This window comes from Paroedura picta, chromosome 4, assembly GCF_049243985.1.
Source record: "Paroedura picta isolate Pp20150507F chromosome 4, Ppicta_v3.0, whole genome shotgun sequence".
Lineage (NCBI taxonomy): Eukaryota > Metazoa > Chordata > Lepidosauria > Squamata > Gekkonidae > Paroedura > Paroedura picta.
The window spans coordinates 70,982,907-71,000,663 of NC_135372.1; the positions used below are offsets into that span (position 1 = coordinate 70,982,907).

Below are 17,757 nucleotides of genomic sequence, written 5' to 3' on the forward strand. Positions count from 1 at the left end.
CAGTATAAATGCATGTATTATGAACTGTCAAGGACCTACAGAAACAAGACACCATGGAAAGCTTATTATTTTGTATCTGCAAATAGAAAACAATTCCACTGTCATATTTTATGGTTATAAAGTAAACCTTTTAGTATAGGCATCTAGAATGTCCATGAAAATGTACCTACAACCCAAAAGGGAACTGAATATATGAATATTGTCAAGGACAGATGATGCAGCTGTAGGTAATGGCTCCACTCATACTGCTTGGATCTAGAACTGTGTTGTTCAAAAAACGGTCCGGAAAAGAAAAGGCTGGTTTTCATTAACTTATGCTTCTGAACTCATCTGAATTTATCCCTGGAGTTTGGAGTATTCAAATATCTGCTTAACTTGAGCATAAGGAGTCTTCTGTCATTTTTACTTCCTAATTATTATTATGATTGCATGATTTGCTATAGTTTCTTCAATTTACTTGCATTTCCCCTTCTTCTCAACAATACCCCCGTACACAAATGTATTTGTAACACCAGTAAAATACTGCAAAAAAAAGCAATTTTGCAATTGTGTACATGATTTGTTTGGTATCATTTGCATAGGAACTCTTCCTGCATGGCTACTCTCATTTTGAGATTGTTTTGCCCCTCATTTTGGTGCTAGGAATAGCTTTCCTGCTTTTCATTTTTGCATCAGGTAAACTAAGAGATTAATGACTATTAGACAGACAAAAGATGAAAGATCAACTGAGGAGGAAGCAAGAAGAGAGAAACAGAATTTCAATAAATGGTGATTTTTGCTTTGCTTGACATGCAACTGCAATATTATGATTTCTCTTAAAACTAAATTCAATAATGCAAAAATCATTTAATGTTTCTCTAATAATATGTCAACTGCTGTCTTTAATCTTGCATCAGGATAATCTAGAAAATTTAGTTAATACTCAGAACTAACTTATACTTTGTAGCTGGCCTAGTCGTAGCCTAACACTGTTTTAAATATTCATAATCCACATGCAATCTATTTCTCCATACAAGATGCTAAATTTGTCAAATATATAAGAATAACTAATATATCTGAGGAAACTGCGATCTGCTTCTGTTTATTAGTCAAGCTAAATTAGTCAAATAAATTATTTATTGGATAGTCACACTAACCATGATTTACAGTATATGAAATTAATATCTACATTAGTAAGAAATTCAAAAGCGTACCTAGCAAACTATACTCCCCTGATCTGCAAGGCCTTAAAACTCAAACTATATTTGTCAACTTTTAATGCACTAGTGAGATACGACAAATATGGCTGAGAACTAGAGTTGTGCATGTTTTAAATTATTTATTTAAATAAAATTGTGATTAGAATGATTTTGTTTCATTTATTTCTTGTTCCTTTCCTTATAACAATCTTTGCCTCTATCAGTTTCACTTTCACAAGGCAACCAGAATTTTTCTGATAAGTTCATCGAGAAAGCATGCTGTCCCCTACCAGATGTGTGTGTGAAGATTAACAGCTTTTTTGATTAACTGCAGGCTGTAGCCGTTAGAAAGACATTATGGTTGCCATCCTCCATGTGGTGGCTGGAGTTCTTTTGGAATTACAGCTGATGACCATCAAAATCAGCTCCCCCAGAAAAAAACTGGCAGCTTTGGAAAGTGAATTCTAGCAATTCACATCCTTCTGAGACACCTTCCTGCCCCAAAATGCACTCTCCCCAGTCTCTGCCATCTCAAACATCCAGAAACTTCCCAAGCTTGTGAGAGCACACAAAACAATGTCCATATTTTCAGTTCCAGAATGGTTGAGCATATGGGTTATATACAAAAGGCTTATTTAGATTTATAAACTGGAATTTTCCCAGTCAAGGTTTAGGCCATCCTGCCATTTATAAAAAAAAATATAGAGCTTGGTAAAGTACCTCAAGAGAAAATCCCATTCACAATCTTTTTTAAAAAATGTTTCTTTGAAGAAATATTTTTAAAAGTCCTAAATACCCAAAGCCTGAAAACTAATTTGAATGTGCATTATAGACCCATTATGCATGGCAGCAGCCACATTGGGCTGCTGCTGGGTCCTGATGCGGGGGTGGAATGTCCTGCTGCTTCCTGCATATGCACAGGGGAAGGAATCCCCCAGCATACATGGACTGACCAGGTGTAATGTGTGCATGCACGCTATGCTGGGGCTGGAAATCCTGGTGCGCTACCTGGTGGCAGTGGCAGTGTGGGAGGGGGGTAGCAGGGGGCATAGGGTCCCCACCACATGATGGCAGGGAGTGGCATGCTGCTCTCCCACCAAGATGGTGTGGGGGAATGCCCCGACCAGCTCTGTGGCTCCAGCTGACAGGGACATGTGGTGTCCTTGCAGGGACACCATTGGTCAGGGGTGGATTATGTACAGTGCTGGCCAGACCTAGCCCCTGAAGCCACCCAAGGCATGTCGGGGAACACGGAAGATTCCGTGTTAATTTACCACAGGACATCTGAGGGCCTGAGTCAGGCTACGGCTGGGTGGTGCCCAGGATGGCAGCGACGTCAGGCATAATCGGGAATTAGCCTTGCAGCCTTGTAGTCGCCAGCCTGGGCATTCTGCCCCATGCATAATGGATCATAGTTGGGGCTTGCAGACATGTGTGTGTGTGTGTGTGTGTGTGTGTTTATTTCCCTGTTTTGTTTGTAGAATCTAAATCTGAGATTTGTAGATGTACTTCTGCAAGGCCTTCATCTGTTGGGGAAAGGTTTATTATGTGTTCATGAATATGGTCCCATATTCAAAGGATCTTATAAAGTAGGACTCAGAAAGACTGGTTTGCTTGAGACACTGGGCAGTCATTGTCAAATTGCTAAACAAATTTATTTTGTTTATTTAAAACATTTATATCCTCCTCTATTACATGAGATGTGGCTAACGATCAAAATCCATAAAATACAGTCTTAAAAATGCAATACTACAATTAAAACCAAATCAACAGCCAATAAAACCATGAACATTGACCATAAACAAAACATTCAACTCAGCAGAAAACTGTTTACATTATCTAATAGAAGCAATAATCTTTTGCAGTAACAACCAAGAACTCAACCAAAGACAACATGGAAAAGTCATAGCCATATAAAGTTTTCAAAAGCACATTAGAGAAGTTATCATTTGCATCTCTCCGTCCAGAATATATTTTCATAGGATGGGTATTATCACAGAAAATGTAATTCATCATACAGTGTCCTGAGGTATCTCCAAATGGAAGGCACATTTTGAAAGAAGATTTTGGGCTGAACCAGTGCAGTAGGGGGTATTATGAAGAAATTATTATTAAAGTAGGCAGGTGAACCATATAGACCACATGAATGACTTAAGGCACCCCCTATAAAACTGACAGTATTTCTTCTTGAAAAATAACTAGCTTTAGTCTCTGCCATTTAATTAAATTTGTATCATTTTCCATGCTTCATGGTATAATACATGCATGCCTTCATATATTGAAGACTTCAGTATAAGAAACAGCCTAACAAATTTACATGCATATGCCATTTTATACTTGCTGTGAGCAAGCATATGTTATAAGAATGCATAAATATAAAGGACTGAATGCAGACATGCCCAATGACTGATTAGGTAGAGGGTCAGTCTTTCTGTAGCAAATAGATTTAACATCTTCTGTTCTAATAGAAAAAGTAAAATGTGGCTTAATCTGTGCATCAGGGTGATAATGACTGTAAACTTGAAGACCCCACCCCTCACAGGGTTTCAGAAAAATCTGAAAACTTAAACAAATACATAGAGGAGTTATATCCCACCCAAATAAAAGAGCATCATCTGTGCAAGCTTAAACATTGGATTTACTTTCATTCTTCAAAGCCAGTGGCTGTGGAGTCCTGGAGTCACACCAAGCATGGCCATGATAGGAAAGTCCAAGAGATGTGCCACGGTTGGATGTGATGGTGGCAGAGTCTGGAAGCCATGCTGGGCTTGACCATGGTGGCATCAGAGTCCAGGAGCTGCTCTAGACCCAAGATTCAGCAGCAGCGGAGTCTACAAGCTGCTTCAGATTTGGAGTGGCTTCCAGACACCACCAACACTGCAGCAGTGCCCAAACATGGCTGAAGAGGTGTGATGGGAGGAGGATAGGATTCCCCCCACAAGTCTCATGCCCCTGATAAAGCATGTTTCCAACCAATTTATTGCATCTTATTTAATCACTATCCAAGCCCTGCTCCCAAGCAACAGTTAATACACATGCATAAGTGTGTTGGGCAGTTCTCTTGTTACTTTCAATATATGTACATCTGGACTTGAGATTTAAATTCCAGAATTATCCAGGGACTAGTCCTAGTTTCATTTGTAAAATACATTGACTTTTCACAGAAACAAAGATATGCACATACATGCAGGATGTATGTGCATTCATTGTAACTACAATCCATGAGAGGAAATCTCATATTATTATCTGCAGTCATTGTTTTTTCATGGATTCTTGACATGCTGATTATTTAATGCTTTAGTAGTGGTATGGAAACCCACTAGGCCACTCTTCTTTCCCCTGTAGAAACAGAGTGAATCTCTTCTTACAAATGCATGCACATTTCTTTAACATTTGCAGATTCTACAAAGACATATCCAGATGGGGGGCAAAATCTGTCTCCAGAACCACATTGATTGCTGTTACTGGTATTGACTGGTATTGATTGACTCCTGACCTTCTCTTTTCATGGATCTATAAATGGCCCAAATGCCAGGGGATTGAAATCATACCACACACTTAGTTTTGTCAAGTGTTTATCAAGTGTACAAATAAATTCTAGGTAATTAATCAAATCAGATAGATTTTTTGTGTGTTTATTGATGGGGAAAGAGATGTAGGCATAATTTTATTTATTATTTATTACTTATATATTTGTACCCTAAATCCCAGCCTAATAAAGGCCTAAAAACACTGTTCATTTGAAATTACTGCACACAATCTGGTAATGAAATGATATTATAGACAATCATAATTTTATAATGACACGGTGCCTCTGGGTTCCTTGAATTTGCAGCCATGTTCTGTATGCTTTTGTTTCCCACACATTAAGGACATTATTATTCCATAATAACATGATTTTTCTTGGTATGGAACCTTAATGGCTGCATAGTATCAAATTATTTATACAGGCGAATCATAAAAATATTCAGCAGCAACAGTGACAGCACTTTGATGCTAAGTATCTACCAATGCTTGTAGTCTCATTGGAATTTACTGCATGTAAACAATGGCCACAGATAGGGGTAGGCTTAAGGCACAAGGTACATTTTGGAGATCACTCTCAGCACATGAGATATTTCTATGGAAATGTTGGTGGGAAAATAAATCAACAGTCATTTAAATCTAGAAGATTTATTTTTCATCAACAATATTGGTTTTTGAAAAGGGAGTACTGGACATTCACTGAAGCAGGATTTTTCACATTGAAAACTGAATATTCTATCTGGCACAGCACTACTCCCTCATCTTAAACCCATGAAAACACTGTAATATATAATTACAGAAAAAACTGATTCTCTATCTATTATATTCTCACCAATGACACTAGATTTAGCTCCCAGGCTCCTCTTAACTTAACCATTTTCTCAGTACCTGCAGTGCTTAATTGTTTTCACTTGAGGACTTAAAGCTTCTAAGCCTCCTTTGGCATTATACAACTTCTTGGTTTGCTATAATTAATTGATTCCCATCTGTTCCTTAGTCTTCCTCCTTTTAATGGTAACAATATGTATCTGCAAAGAATATGCACCAAACTTCATTTGTCTTCAATGTTTATTGATGAGCCTTTGAGGGAAAAGAATGGAAAATAGTTTTCAGTACTTAACTTGTAACCTATAGACAAATGCCTGTATTAATACATTGACAAATTGTATCCAGCTCCCATACTTCAAGCATCCTGCCTTGCATACACTCGCAGGTATGTATGTGGAGATTGTGTGCAGTAATTTCAAGTGTCCACATTGTGTGCAGTAATTTCAAATGATCTCAGAGTTTGGAAAGGTTTATTCTTCTTATTGTTGTTGTTCATTATGACTGTTTATGCACTGGGAACTTCACTGCCCCAGCTCCTGTACAGGAGCACAAATAGGGGGCAGATGAGTTGTACCAAGCCAAATACTCTCCCATGTGGGTGCAGGAAGAGGTGGGGCAACCTGCCACGATGAAATCTCCAGCCTGCAACCCAGCATGAATCCTCCAGTGCGTAAACGGTCTATGTGGGTCTTCTAGGACAGCATGGAAAAACTGTACAAGGACAGAAGCTACTTGATTCTTTCCCCTGGTAATTTTTAGTGATAAATCATTCTCATCACCATACACCATAAAAACCCATACAGAAACAGTATAGAATTTTGATATCTGAAAATAGTAGCTTGGGGTGACAATTTTGGAATAAAAAGATTAAAGGAGTCTTTCACTGACCTTTTCCTCCCTGCCAGTCAGACCCTGCCCTCAACTGCTTCAAGTAAAATGAAAAAAAAATAAAACCCCACAGAAATCATAGAACTCCTTACAATACCCAATTTGCCTCATGGGTGTGTGTGTTGATCTTTCAGTTCTCTCTTTGAACCTCATTGAATCTTAGCCCTAGATGGCATCACAGTTGCTGATGCCTGTGTTTCAATGAACAGAACTTCCTTACCTCCATTCAGATATTCCCTTTTTTTTTTTTTTTGATACTTAGGCAACTTATACCAGATGATAAAATACAATTAACTTGGAGTAGCTCCCAGCTCCTTTGGCATAGCAACATTCTGAGGTGGCACCCCAACTGAACACCAGTTTGTGTAAAGAGTACTCACTCATTCCCCTGTTGGCTAACAAATGGATAGTAACTTGCCATGCTGTGAGTCCTTTTTTTCCTTTCCCATTTCTGAAAAACTGGGTTTTTTATTCTCCCGAAGCAGACAGAGAAGAGACATGTGGGGACACCTCAGAAGGCTAAAGAAACAATAGTTAACTGATTTCATAAGGTGAATGGGATCAGACAGCCATACCTGATGGGTTTCTGCCTTCTTTGGTCACTCTGTTCACAGTTTGGGAAGATATTCTTAGATACATGTTGCTGCCTTTGGAAATTAACATTTTAGCTACTGTTGGCCCATATACAAGAGGATGCACAACTGTTAAAAAGAACAATGACGACCAATAACTGATTAGGAAAGAAGAGACTGGCAGTGAGATTCTTTTGATAAGCTGTTCCTGAAAACTAGCTGCAACAGGCAGTGCAGCTGTGGCAGTTCCAGTAGCTGGGCTGATTTCTTCTTATATTTTAACCCTGATTCCAAGGGTTGGTTTTGATGGCATGTGAATGACTTAGGATCTGTAAAGCAGCCGCAGAAGAACTGTTGTGTGTCAGCAGGAAACTGAACATCGTTCTCAAACAGGAATACAAGAAGAAAAGCTGCTTTTTGGGACTCCACTTTTCACTACCCAAAGGAGTCACAAAGTGACTTACCTTTCCTCTCTCCACAACAGACAATGTGTGAGGTAGGTGGGGCTGAAAGAGCTCTGACAGAACTGTGATTGGCCTATGTGAAGAAGTAGAGAATCAAACCTGCTTCTCCAGATTAGAGGCTGCCATTCTTAACCTGTAGGTCTTCTTGGAACCATCCATTTGGCAGAACCAGGATGCTAGGCCAAACTTATCTTTGGTCTGATCCAGCAAGACTGTTCTGTGTTGTTATAACTGCCACATAAATCCAAAATGGAGGGGGGAAAGGTAAAGGAGTAAAGAACAACTAGTCCTTTCCCGTCAGACTCTAAAAGTGCCCTGTTTTAAAAATAATGTAGGAGTGCTCTAGGCTACTTGGGTGCTGCATCCCCCAATTCCACTTGTGTGGAAATGCTCTGCTCTTATTTATGGAAGGTGCTGTTCTGTATAGTGTGGCTTTATATATCTCACAGTTGAGTTTTGCTTCAGTCAGAATTATTTCTTCACCCATTCACCAGCCCATTCCTAAGAGGAAAACTGGGCTAACAGAATAACAAAATATAGTGTGGAAATGACATGGGAAAACATCCAAGTGGCTTTCAGTCAGCCCCCAAGCACTAGTCTGCCAAGCGTCATTTCTCTGGGGCAGGTACATATTTGCACATGCACACTCCTACAGTCTCCTAAATCAGGAAAGAAACATTTGTAGTCTGCTCCTGAAATGACATAAATAGACCATATCAGGGTAATGGGCTTGCAGCTCAGCCCCCCTGGGAAATGGTAAAATGTACCTGTGCCTCTCCACACTTGTGACCTTGGCTTTGGTGGCTTCGCCAGCAATGTTCTTTCCACTTTTAGAGTCAGGGCAATTATCTCCCATAAGATCCTTCAAAATGTGGGTCAGAGAATGTAGTCAGGGGTAAAAGTAAGGAGTAATTCATCCTAGACTTGACGGTGAGAGACACTATGCATCCTGATATCTCAGGGACAGTCTTCTCCTGGGCCTCACAACTCCCTGGCCATTAAAGAAGAAATCAGCCCCAATGGGTGAAGCGCCAAAAGCATTCTCATACAAACTCACTTTGTAGGTCAGCAGCATCAAGGGAGCAGCCATTTCAACCAGACTGCAGTTTGCTCTACTCCAGACTTGAGCCACCAAGGAGTTCTTGGGGGATAGGAGTGTGTGTGTGGTGGGGGGAGATAAGAGGAGCTCCCTTTCTAAAAGGAACCGAAGGGAGAAGGTTTTTGTCATGGGTGCCAAAACGACTTCCCTCATACCCTTCTACCCTTTTGAACAGCCCCTGGCACAGACCCAAATAAGAGAGTTCAACCTGTTCCTGAGGGCAAGTTTGGGAGTGGGGACAGAGAAAGGTTTTTAGAGGTTGGCAGCTTTGGAGCTAGGATGGTGGTGACTTCCAAAGCAAGCAAGAGAAGCCACTGCTCTGAAGAAGCCGACTCTGGCTCGTGTGTATGGCAAAGATCTCTCTTGTACGCACACAGAGCAGCCGGCTGGTATCTGGCGCCAATCAATGCACTTAATTGCCTTTTTCTTTCTTGTCATCACGGTGGCTCTTCAGTCTCCCTGCATTGCTTTTATTTATTTTTTTCCTTCTTCTACCCGCACACACTTTCTCTCACGCTCTCCCCGCCCGCCCGCCCGCCCGCCTTTCCTCTGCTCCAGCACCACCAGCACCAGCCACCAGGACAAGTTGCTACGGAAACGGCTGCATGGCAACCGGCTCAGAGCCTGGGGTCCGTCTGCTGCTGCCGCTGCTGCCGCCGCTTCTCAGGCTGGCTCATTCTCCAGCGCGTTTCCCTCCTCGCTAGATGGTGTGCGAGACACCGGAGACTAGACACGCTCCGGACGCGGACAGCGAGAGCGGAGGCAAGGCAAGGCAAAGCAAGGCGGGCGGCGGGAAAAGAGACGAAGCGAGGCGAACGCACGGCTTGGCCGGACCCAGGAAGGAGGAGGCTGCTCCCCGCCCGCCCGCCCGCCCGCAAGCCTAGGGGGGCTCGTGGAGGAGCCGGAGCCGAGAGCCGGAGCGCAGCCTTCGCGCAGGCATGGACATGATGCTTCTGGTCCAGGGCGCTTGTTGCTCCAACCAGTGGCTGGCCGCGGTGCTGCTGAGCCTCTGCTGCTTGTTGCCCTCCTGCCTCCCCGCCGGCCAAAATGTGGACTTCCCAGGGACAGCTGTGGAGAACCTGGTGGTCAGGAAAGGGGACACGGCGGTGCTTAGGTAGGGCTCGCCCGGGAAACCCAGGCATTGCGATGCGCTCCCCCTCTGTGTGTGGTGCTGTGTGGTGTGGTGTCTCTCTCCTCCTCCCCCCCCCCCCCCGAGCTGAAACGGACTGTTACGGCTTCCCAAGGAGGAGAGGCTCTCGCTTCTCTTTCGCCGGCTTCCTCGTGTGCAGTGCACCAAAAGGGTCCGGGCGCCTGGCAGCGAGGACAGACGAGAGTGGGTCTCACTCGGAAACTCCTGCTCGCTCGTGCCCGCGGAGGAGCCCCCGCTGCCTTCTCTCTCACATGCCCCTCCAATTCCCCCTCCCCATTATTGATCCCCTCTTCCGGTTTTGGCTCGCTCACCTGTCCAGTGGCATTAAAAGTGGGGTCCTCACCCCCCTCCCCCGCCTCTCTTTAAGCGGAACTTTAGACGCATTCCCTCCCCCCCCCCCACCCGCAGACTTTTCTAATCTATCAAGTGGGGGTGGGTGGGAAGAGAAGGTTTGCAAGAAGATCTCCCTTCGGAATTACTTTGCAGCTTCTTCCTCAGGCATGTTTCTCCCGCTCCTTGTTAAGCCTCTGGAAGCCGTAATGGCTCATCAGAGAACAGCGCACCCGCTTGCCTCCCTCCCCTCCCAGCTTTGCAAGCAAAGCGGCTGCAGTGCAGCGCGAGCTTTTGCGCGCGCACACACATACACACACGCACTCCCCAAACAAACAAACAAACAAAAAGGATCTTCTTTAAGAGGAACGCAAGTTGGTGCTCAGCGTAGTGGCCTGTATGATGCTCGAGACCCCCTTTCCCTAAGCTGCTGCACTCCCCCTCCCTTGTTCGAAACTCCCATCCCAATGCTTGCTGCATTAACTGACGGTGCAGTTCCAAGCATCCGAAAATGCCATGGCACGGGAGATTATAGACATGTACCTAGGCATCGCTGGAGAGATTTAACTCCGCGGTCCATCTGTCATAAATAAGCAGAGCGCTCTGCAGTGCATTAAGGGACGCCGTTTGCCTAGGACCGCTGTATATATTATGATGTTTAAGTGGGCTGTTTGTGGAAAGCACTGATTTCTTCTGCGCAGAAAGGAGTTCCGGTTTTAGACCTCGGCATGGAAAGATGATTTAAGGACACAGGCTGACACTTATCTTGTAAACTGCAAAGCCCCAATTAGTTGATGTTTGGAGACTGAACAGAATAGCCCATAGTTTGTTGGGGGTGGGGAAGGCTTATCAAAAAAGCATCTCAGATAAACAGTTGGTGGATGCCAAAGGTTGTGACTTGCCTTTGGAATGTGAAGTTTGTTCATGGAAGTTGGAATGGAGATCATTGATGCTGGATTGGATTTCTCTGAGATAGTGCCTGGTGTTTGTAACAAGATCTGCAGTGCACATTGCTTCGCATTAACAGTTCACTGAAGATACATGTCACTTAAGGTTGCCAACATTTTAATAGCAATGTGTATAAGAGGGGCAAGCCAGTGGTGGCCTTGATGATTTCCCCAAGATGTTTGATTTTAAGAGCTGTTTTGCCTCTCGAATTTGTGTGTATGTCGCAGTTGTAAAGACGGTTGCATTCCATATGGTCATAATCCACTGGGCTAGTAGAAAAAACTGTTTACCACTAGAGATCCATTAGTGATGTGATTTCTCTCTCTTGGTCTGGAGTTCATTAATCCTCTACTTTAATTGGTATTTCCCCCCCTCCTTGGGCTTAACTTTCTGTTGACACATTTGGCATTGCTAAAACAATTCTCTGGTCACATTTGGATTGGTTTTCTTTCTCCTAAGAATAAGGACAGAGACTGATACTTTTCATACATTGGGAGGTGAGTCTGCTGCAGTTGTTCAGATGTTATCGACTGTGCTGCTTGCCATTTGGGAGCCAGGTTTATAGAACAACTTCATCAGGAGCATTGCTTTTTCTCAGTGTTGCACAACTCTTGCAGAAATGCTGCAGAAACACACTCCTTCATTGCTTTGAAATGGTGGCATTGTCAGCACAGCCCTGTTTATTTTCCTGACCTGCTGTGGTAGATGCCGAGAGCACATTCAGTCAGTGGCTGTGCACTGCTGCTTGACACATTTTTCATTTGTAGTAATATGCTGTAGTTACACTCCCTGGTTTTAGAATACATTGGAATTTACTCTGGTTTGGCCTCTCATGCTGCAGACAGAAAGTAAATGCAGCCCCAGCCTCTCTATTTGCATTGTCTCTAATGTAAAGACAGGATCAGAGTGAATGAGCGGAGTTTATCTGTGCAGGTTTGAACTCAGGCTTGTGTTAGTGGCTGCTGAAAAGCACTGTTAAACAGAAACTTAAAACAAGTGGTGATGCCCATGGGTGTGTTACAGTCCAGTATTATCAAAAATGTATGTAATTTTCCAAAAATGTATGTAAATGTATGAAAACATTTTTAATTGCAATTGGAAGAATCATAGGATCAAACAATCATTTTCATCTCATAAATTGGAGAGGATGAATATCTGTTTTTGAAAGCAAATGTCAGTGAGAATAGAATCCACTATATAATTTCACAGAGAATGGCATATGCATTACTGCTGGGGGAGGGGGGCATGGAAATAATTAACAATGCTATTACAAGGAAACCTAGAACATTTATTAAGGAATAACCCATTTGAACAATTACATGCATTCAACTTTGTGTTTTGCTCGGGAGCAAAGTTTACCTCCATTCAATTCAAAAGGATTACATTTGCAAGGAAAGTATATGGGATATAAAGAACCTACTTAACCATCAGATGTAGCTTTCAAGTGCTTCTTTGGAATCTTGTACCCATGGACTATGGACAGCTTAAATAAAAACACGTAAAACCTAAAGTTTTTAAATGAATGACAGTCTACAAGAAAGGCCTTTTAAGTGTCACATTAGGACACAGCAAACACTGATGGGGAATGCAGAATTCGTATTGCGCATGTTTCAATGAAGCTTTTTATCCCCCCCCCACTGCCGCCGCCCTTAGGTAACAGTTTATTTTCTTATAGTTGCCTTAGTATGAAGCTTTTGGATGACTGTATATTGCACTTCATAAAGTAACATATATATGAATATTTTTTTTCCATACTGAACTTCTGTAAACCCCCAGTACTACCCCCCCACTGCATATATAGTTGCATTCAGTGTTGAACTGTGATTTAAAAATAGTGATGATTTATTTTGCAGAAGAGGGAGTCTTTCTAAGGGAACTACATAATTAGCATATTACAATCAGAAAACCTCTAATTAAAAGCCCTAAATCAACCAATATGACTGCTAGATCTTTTCGAAATTGCTGGAACATCTGAGTCATTCTTTTGGTGTTTTGAGTCAGCAGTGTGATTGTTTAATGAAAGAAACGAAATGCTAATAGATATTACAGGTGTGTGTGATAGGTGCACTCTTGAAAACTTCAACTGCTAAGGCATTTCATTTGAGTTCTTATGTGGACTTGACCATGGAGTCATGTTGAAAACTCACAGTGATATATATGCAAGCCTGATGAAATCAATAAGACCTGCAGATGGATTTCTGGAAGCAGACTTCTACCTCTTAAGCAATCTTAAGGTACAGCAGCCATTATTGGGACTCTGAGAAGTGTCTGATTCCAAAGCTAAGGTGTGCATTGTATACCATTTCCCTCATGACTTTTCAGTGCTAATCTTTAAACCGCCCGTGGCTCCGCGGGCGCCACGGACTAAATAAAAGGCTAAGGGGTTCTAGGGCGGGATGTGTCCATGATGAGGAAGGGTCCGGATTGGACCCTTCCTCCGTACAGACAATTGGAGGGACCAATCGGCAGGCGCGCAGCGCCTGCCGATTGGTCCCTCCGATTCCCAGCCCCAGCTCGCAGTTGCTCCCTTTGCCACTTGCCTGACGCGTCGGAGGCCTCCGACGCATCAGGCCGGCCGCAAGGGAGCCACTGGCCTCCGCGCGGCTGCCGGGGGCTCCCTGCCCGGCGACATTACGTGGCGAGAGGCGCTTCGCACCTCTCACCACGTCAGGCCGCCGCCGGGGGCTTCCTTGCGGCCGGCCTAACCTCTCGGAGGCGCTTCGCGTTGGCAGCTGCTTGCCAAGCCGCTTCACTGGACTCTGGTGCCGGCAACATGCTGGATGCTGCATTCGGCTGGATGCCGTGAAAAAAATGCCGCCAAGGAAATTGCTGGCCCCACCAGGAGGCCGCTTGCCCGCCGCCTCTGCAGCCCGCCCTGGCCTTCTGCCCACCCCAGGACCACGCCCGCGCCGTTAAGAGACAGGAGCTGCGCGGAGCTGGTGAGTGGCCCTGGTGTTCTGTCTCACCTTGGGAGGGAGGGACACCAGCCCGCATTTGGGGTGGGTGGGAAAAGGTGGGTGGGTGAGAGCGTGTCCCTTACCCTTCCCCCTTCTCCCCTTTCAAAGCCCATTTTTATAAATGGGCTTTGAAACTAGTATACAAATAAATGTCGTAGATTAGGATTCGGTTTCTTCAAAAAGCTTAAAAATATGCAAGAGGAAATTAACAAGAAAAATAATAAATTATGCTAGAAATTGGCAGTCTTCTAGCTTTTTGCATGGAATATTTTACTGTAGTCTATCAGTAGTCTTTATTTTAAGAAACATGTCTTGTTTTATGAAGTCACTTATTACTCTAAAACATAATAGTACCACAGATCAAAATGAAGTTTTCAGTTCATTAAGGCATGCAACTGCAAGTTGTTGCTATATACAGTGAATATTGCAGATCCTTTAAGAACAATGTGCACATGAAAGCTTATACCCAGAATTAAACTTTGTTGGTCTTAAAGGCACCACTGGACTCAAGCTTTTTAATTATTATTATTGCTCAGACCAATATGACTACCCAGCTGAATCTACCACAGATCTTGTTGTTGAACTCTTGAAGCCATAGTCCAGTATTATTTTAATCAATCAATCAATCAATCAATCAATCAATCAATCAATCAATCAATTATTATATTTGTATACCGCCTTGCTGAGATGAAAATAAGAGGTTAGCTGCTAAAAGTTGTTTGATAAACATTTTCATTTTGCTTCCTATTGTGCAGGTGGTGTGAGTTCTTATCTTCAGTTAATATAACAGAATGGACATGCCTCTTGTGCATAGCTTTTCCTATGCTGAATGTATAGATCAGATCTACTGTTTTGTTCTGTCAGCAGCTGTGTATTCCTCTGGTGCATGAACATTTCTACTGAGGCAATGTATGCTTGCATCAGTTCAAGAATGTCTTGCATGAGTGCAAGAATACTTGTTCTGAAAAGCCACTCCAGTGGAACAAAATTGATCCGATTTTGTGTTTACTTTTAGCTTTTTTTGATCTGACATTTCCTTAAAAAAAAGGAAGTAGAAGTGGGATGAAAAAAATCTATACAAAACTAACCAACGTAATATAAAATTATATGTGCGTATGTGATTTCCCAGGCACAGTCTCTTTGTTACACTCTAGCATGACCAATTCCCAGGTAGAGCTAGTAAAGTGAATGGACAAGGCCAAAGTAATCAGGTGGGCTTAGTTCTCAATGGCTGTCTATGGATGTAAAGTAAAGGATGTAAACAGTAATGTTTGGGAGGCAGAGGAGCCAACTCCAAGAAAATTAGTCTGCAAAGGCCAAGAAAAAGTTTCAATTACTATCTCAAACATTTTTCTGATTACATATAAAATTCATTCCTATGGAAAAAAGATCACTCATAGGGAATTCATTAAGGCAGAGGCTTGATGTAGATGGTAGAAGGCCTGCCGCACTACTCTCATGACCTGTGCCTCCATAGAAAGGATCACTCCCTGGTTTCTAGCAGAGTGAGCTGTCAATAGCTGCACCCTGTCCAGGTTAAGCAAACACGTTTCCTTGCTTGGACCTTTCCTGTCCAGCCATAGGACTTCTGTCTTTGAAGGGTTGAGCTTCAGATGACTCTGCTTGACCCACCTCCTCACTTCTTCCAGATATCTGGCTAAGGTTTCAGGGGGAGAATCAGGGCAGCAATCCATCAGGAGGAAGAACTAGGTGTCATCTGCAAACTGATGGCATCCCAGCCCAAACTTCTGCACCAGCTGAGCAAGAGGATGCATGATAAGGTGACCAGATTGTCCCACTTTTGGAGGGACATCTGGGGGCACTTGGCAAATTGTACTTATGTTGAAATTAAAATATATATATATAATACTATTTTTGCATTCTATGCGTTCTATGAACATTTTTGTTGCTCCATGTAGAACAAATTTTTAATCAAGACCCCCCTCCTCCCGGTCAATGGTGTCCCACTTTACCAATGTTAAAATCTGGTCACCTTAGTGCATGAAGATGTTGAATAGGATTGAGAGAGGATTGCTCCCTGTACTCAGTTCAGCCATTTAAGGGCAGTCCCCTATATCCTGGTGTCAGCAAGGGGGTGAGCTAGAAGCTTGTGATTGACTGTGTCAAACACTGCTGAAAGGTCTAATAACACAAGCAGTGCTGACCTGCTTCGATACAGCTGGCAGTGGAGGTTATCCACCAAGGCGACTAGCACTGTTTCTACCCCATGGCCAAGTCAGAAGCCTGACTGGGATGGGTCCAGGACTGAGACTTCTTCCAGGAATGTTGATAGTTGGTCTGCAGACAAGATAATGGCAGAGAGTCACCTGCAAGGAGGATTTAATAACCTTCATGTGGTGGCTGTAGAGCTCCAGTTCATACTACTGATATCCAGGTGATAGAAGTTAGTTCACTGGAGAAAATGGCTGCTTTGGAAGGTGGACTGTATAGCATTATAGCCACTGAAGTTGCTCCCCTCCCCAAACTCTGCCACACTTAGACTCTATTCCCCCCCTACCCCCATATCCAGGTATTTCCCAACCTGGTGCTGGCAACCTCAACTGACTAGATCATGAATAATAACTTAAGAGGAAGATACCTTATTTTTTGTTTGAAGCTAAAATTATCTCTACATTTCTACAATATATGGACCAAAGTGCCTTGTTCCAGGTCTGATGACATCTTCTAATTGCTTTGGCATAAAAAAAGTATTAACTGATAAATGTTCATGGTTTTTCCTCCATTCCAGCCCCCTGAAACATTTCCCCTGGCTTCAGGGGGCCCTTAAGGAAAGCATGGAATGCAAAATGAGGGATTGCAATTCGAAAAGGAACCAGTAGAAATTGTTGCCTCTTATGAGAAAACAATTTAAAAGTATTAGCTTGTGGATTGTTAAAATTGTAGTTGCTTGAATGTTGAACTGTATGGTCAAATGATGCTGGTTTCAGAGGGATTTAAATTCTATATTTGTTTTGCTAATGATAAATACTAAGATCGTTAATAAAAAGGCCATATTAGTTTTTGTGATACATGCATATGTCTATACTTTTAAGTTGAGCCTTCAGGATCTACTTTCTGTTTTGCTGAAGGCCTGCAAGGCTAGAGTTTCGCTTAGGTCTTCTTCTAGCAGTCTCCCAGTGCATATTAGAGGTTCCTCATGTTAGAAGAAAGAAAGAGGCCTGTTGTTGAATCCACTGCTGGCTATGAAGTACAGTTGAAGGATGATCTGGAGCAGCATAGTTAATCCCACAGTTAATCTCATCCCTACTCTCCACGCCTTAGAGGATACTACAGTTTGTGATTGGGAAATCACTATCCAAGGTGAAAGTGCCCTCTAGCACAATTTTGGAAGAAATATGCTGTTTGGGGCAACTGTGCTTTTTCAGAGGGTATCCATCATAAGCAATGACCAAAAGCTTCTTCTGTGGAATGGCACAATGAAGAGGGTACTCATCTGGAAAACCCTGGTGCCAGCTTGGTGTAATAGTTAGAAATGCGGACTTCTAATCTGGCAAGCCGGGTTTGATACCCGCTCCCCCACATGCAGCCAGCTGGGTGACCTTGGGCTTGCCCAGCACTGATAAAGCTGTTCTCACCGAGCAGTAATATCAGGGCTCTCTCAGCCTCACCTACCTCACAGGGTGTCTGTTGTGGGGAGAGGAAAGGGAAGGTGAATGTAAGCCATTATGAAACTCCTTCGGGTAGAGAAAAGTGGCATATAATAACCAACTCTTCGTAGTAGTAGTAGTAGTAGTAGTAGTAGTAGTAGTAGTAGTAGTAGTAGTAATATCCATTCTAGGCCCAAGTAAATGGAAAAA

General features: G+C 42.9%; 1 protein-coding gene across 3 annotated transcripts in view; it reads left to right on the forward strand.

The window, feature by feature from the left end:
• The first annotated feature begins 9,139 nt into the window (after positions 1-9,139).
• The window catches only part of NEGR1 (neuronal growth regulator 1), a 719,159-nt gene continuing 710,541 nt past the window's right edge, over positions 9,140-17,757 (forward strand). For 2 of the 3 annotated variants that reach the window (XM_077333337.1, XM_077333338.1), the window contains exon 1: positions 9,140-9,668. In XM_077333337.1, coding sequence (XP_077189452.1) covers positions 9,493-9,668 — 176 coding nt within the window. In that variant the 5' untranslated portion in view covers positions 9,140-9,492. The remainder of the gene's footprint in view (positions 9,669-17,757) is intronic. The other variant, XM_077333339.1, reaches the window with a different exon arrangement.